The sequence below is a fragment of the Hylobates moloch genome, unplaced genomic scaffold, assembly GCF_009828535.3.
Source record: "Hylobates moloch isolate HMO894 unplaced genomic scaffold, HMol_V3 SCAFFOLD_10467, whole genome shotgun sequence".
Taxonomy (NCBI): domain Eukaryota; kingdom Metazoa; phylum Chordata; class Mammalia; order Primates; family Hylobatidae; genus Hylobates; species Hylobates moloch.
In genome coordinates, this window is record NW_026662742.1 from 1 (window position 1) to 2,302 (window position 2,302).

Here is a 2,302-nt window from a genome sequence, read left to right on the forward strand (position 1 = left end):
GGGCCTTTACCCTCACGTCGGGTATCCAGCCGTGGTTTGAGAGCTGGGAATGGCTGGCGGTTTTGGGTGTTGCTTGAGCTTCCCGGGATCCTGGAGGAAGAGAATCCAGTTTTCTTATCGATGTTTTTCCCGAGTGCATGGAAAACTTGCACGGACTCTAGCAGGTGTGTGCCTAGGGAGCTTCGGGGCTTTTTGAAGGTCTCTTGGCTAAGCTGAGGTTGATTTTTCTTCCGTTTCCTATGGAGAATGGTTTGCTTCTCTTCTACCTTGACTTTGTTCCCTGACTGCTTACTCTCTTCAGGTTTCTTGGAGCTGTTCTTTCTGTTCCCTTTGGTCTCTTCCTGCCCATGGCTCTTAGTTTTGCTGATCCTGCTGGATGCAGTTTTGTGAGGTTTGTTGCTAGAATGCTTGGCCTTGTTCACAGAAGCGCTGTCACTGACTGTAGCACCGCAAACAACCGCTTCTCCCTCTAATGGGAACTCTGGGTTCTTTGGCTGGATTTTGGCCTTGGGAGCACCCTGGATAGGCTCGGAAGCTTTATGCTTGTTCTTCCTGACTTGATCAGAGTGACCCTTTATGACATATGACTTTTCCTGCGCCTGATTTACCTTGATGGCACTGGTATCTTTGGCTTTCTTTGCCCAGGGAACTTCGGGTTGGTCAAGATCTTGTAAGGAACTGAAGATCGGGGGGAGATAAGTATTCTCCACCCATGTAGTGATGTCTGCCAAATCACTGCTAGACTCAATCCCATTTCCAAATATCCCTTGGTCCTCAAGACTCAGGCTGTTATTTCTTAGATTGGCATTTTCAGAACCAGGCTGGTCCTCTTGGCCAAGAGGATCAATGCAGCCCAGAAGTGGGTGAATATCAGGGATGTCTAAAAGAGGTAGTGGAGGATCTTGATTTCCTATTAGGATCTGGTAGACATCTAGAGGCTTTGAAAGGTTGGTTTTAATCTCGTCAAAATTCTCATTCTCATTTTTTTCCTGGCTTGGAGCTGGAGACAGTGTCAAGAGATTAGTAGGACTCTGGACTGGAGTTATAATTGAAATGTCCCCAAGCTCAGGTGATGGGTTACTCTCAAGTGTCTGGGTATTTCTGCTACTGAAGGACTTGGAGAATTCTGGAGTTTGTGGCAGACAAAATGTCTGGCTTGGAGATTGCAATCTCAGGGAAGTATCCATCCCCAGGGAAGTTTCCATCACTACAAAGGAATCAAGGAAGAAGTCAGTTCCTGGTAAGGGAGATGCTCCCCCTATATACCAATGCAGCGATCGGATACCTTTCCAACATGGGCAAGGCATTTCTACTAGCTCTTCTTAAGGACCATGGACAAGACCCTGTATTAGGAGACTGACAGTGACTGTTCTCTTACTGGTTATCATTTGATGTGATTGTTTCTTGGTTTTCTTTGTATTTCATAGGGTTGTTGTAAGTCAAAAAGTGAAAGTGATTTTTAAAATAGGAGATGTTTTATAAAGCCTCACATTCTTACAGGGTCCTTTCAGTTCTCTCCAGTCTCCTGAGAGAATAAGAACACTTTACACCATGGACTAGGGTAGAGAGTGGAGCCCTTCCTCATGAAATAGATAAGCAAGCACAGATTCTGAGCCTGTTTGTTTTGGAGAGGATCTCTGAACACAAGGTCTTAAATCCTATTGTAAGTTAAGGAAAATCAAAATGTCACTGCCAAAATAAGAGTTCTGAAGTGCCTTCCAAAGAGACTAAAGTAATAGATTAAGGAAGGACATTACAGCGTGGTAGTGCGGGGGAAGTGATCAGCCAGGGCACTAAAAAGCGTATCCGTCAGTATGCTCTTGCGACTCTCTTACATGTAGCATAGATGGCCATTATAGTGTTCCACTTTCCCACTTATAAGGTGTTCTTATATACAGTCTGAAAATGGAGAGCACTGCCCAAGAATAGTGGTTGAAGTCTCAGGACTTAAGTTCTACCTATCCATGGACTCACCACTCAGCTACAGATTTGACCCTCCTTTTCAGTGCTGACATTATTCCTCTCCTTTCTTGATGTTTGTACTCACCTTGAACGCCGGTTTCTGTGATGGGTTGAGCAGACACAGAGTAATACATCCCAGAAGTAGAGGCTGGTGGTAGGACATTTGTGGGCTGAACCTCCTTTAGCACCATCACCATTTCTGGTTGATGGGCAGAAGCCCTATATCCTGTGTATGACACAGAGCCATAGGATTGCAGGCAGGATAGTGGAGGCCCCACTGTGCCTTGATTATGGTAATAGACCTGGCTTCCTATCTGGTAGGGAAGTGACAGGTTATGGC

At 45.4% G+C, this 2,302-nt stretch overlaps 1 protein-coding gene across 1 annotated transcript; it reads right to left on the bottom strand.

The window, feature by feature from the left end:
* Window positions 1-7: 7 nt before the first annotated feature.
* Window positions 8-2,297, bottom strand: LOC116465806 (uncharacterized protein C2orf78-like; the record flags this gene model as incomplete). Its single annotated transcript, XM_032148753.2, has 2 exons — window positions 8-1,207; window positions 2,048-2,297. Coding segments are annotated over 2 exons (1,450 nt in total), but the record flags the coding sequence as incomplete, so codon positions are not given.
* Window positions 2,298-2,302: the final 5 nt, after the last annotated feature.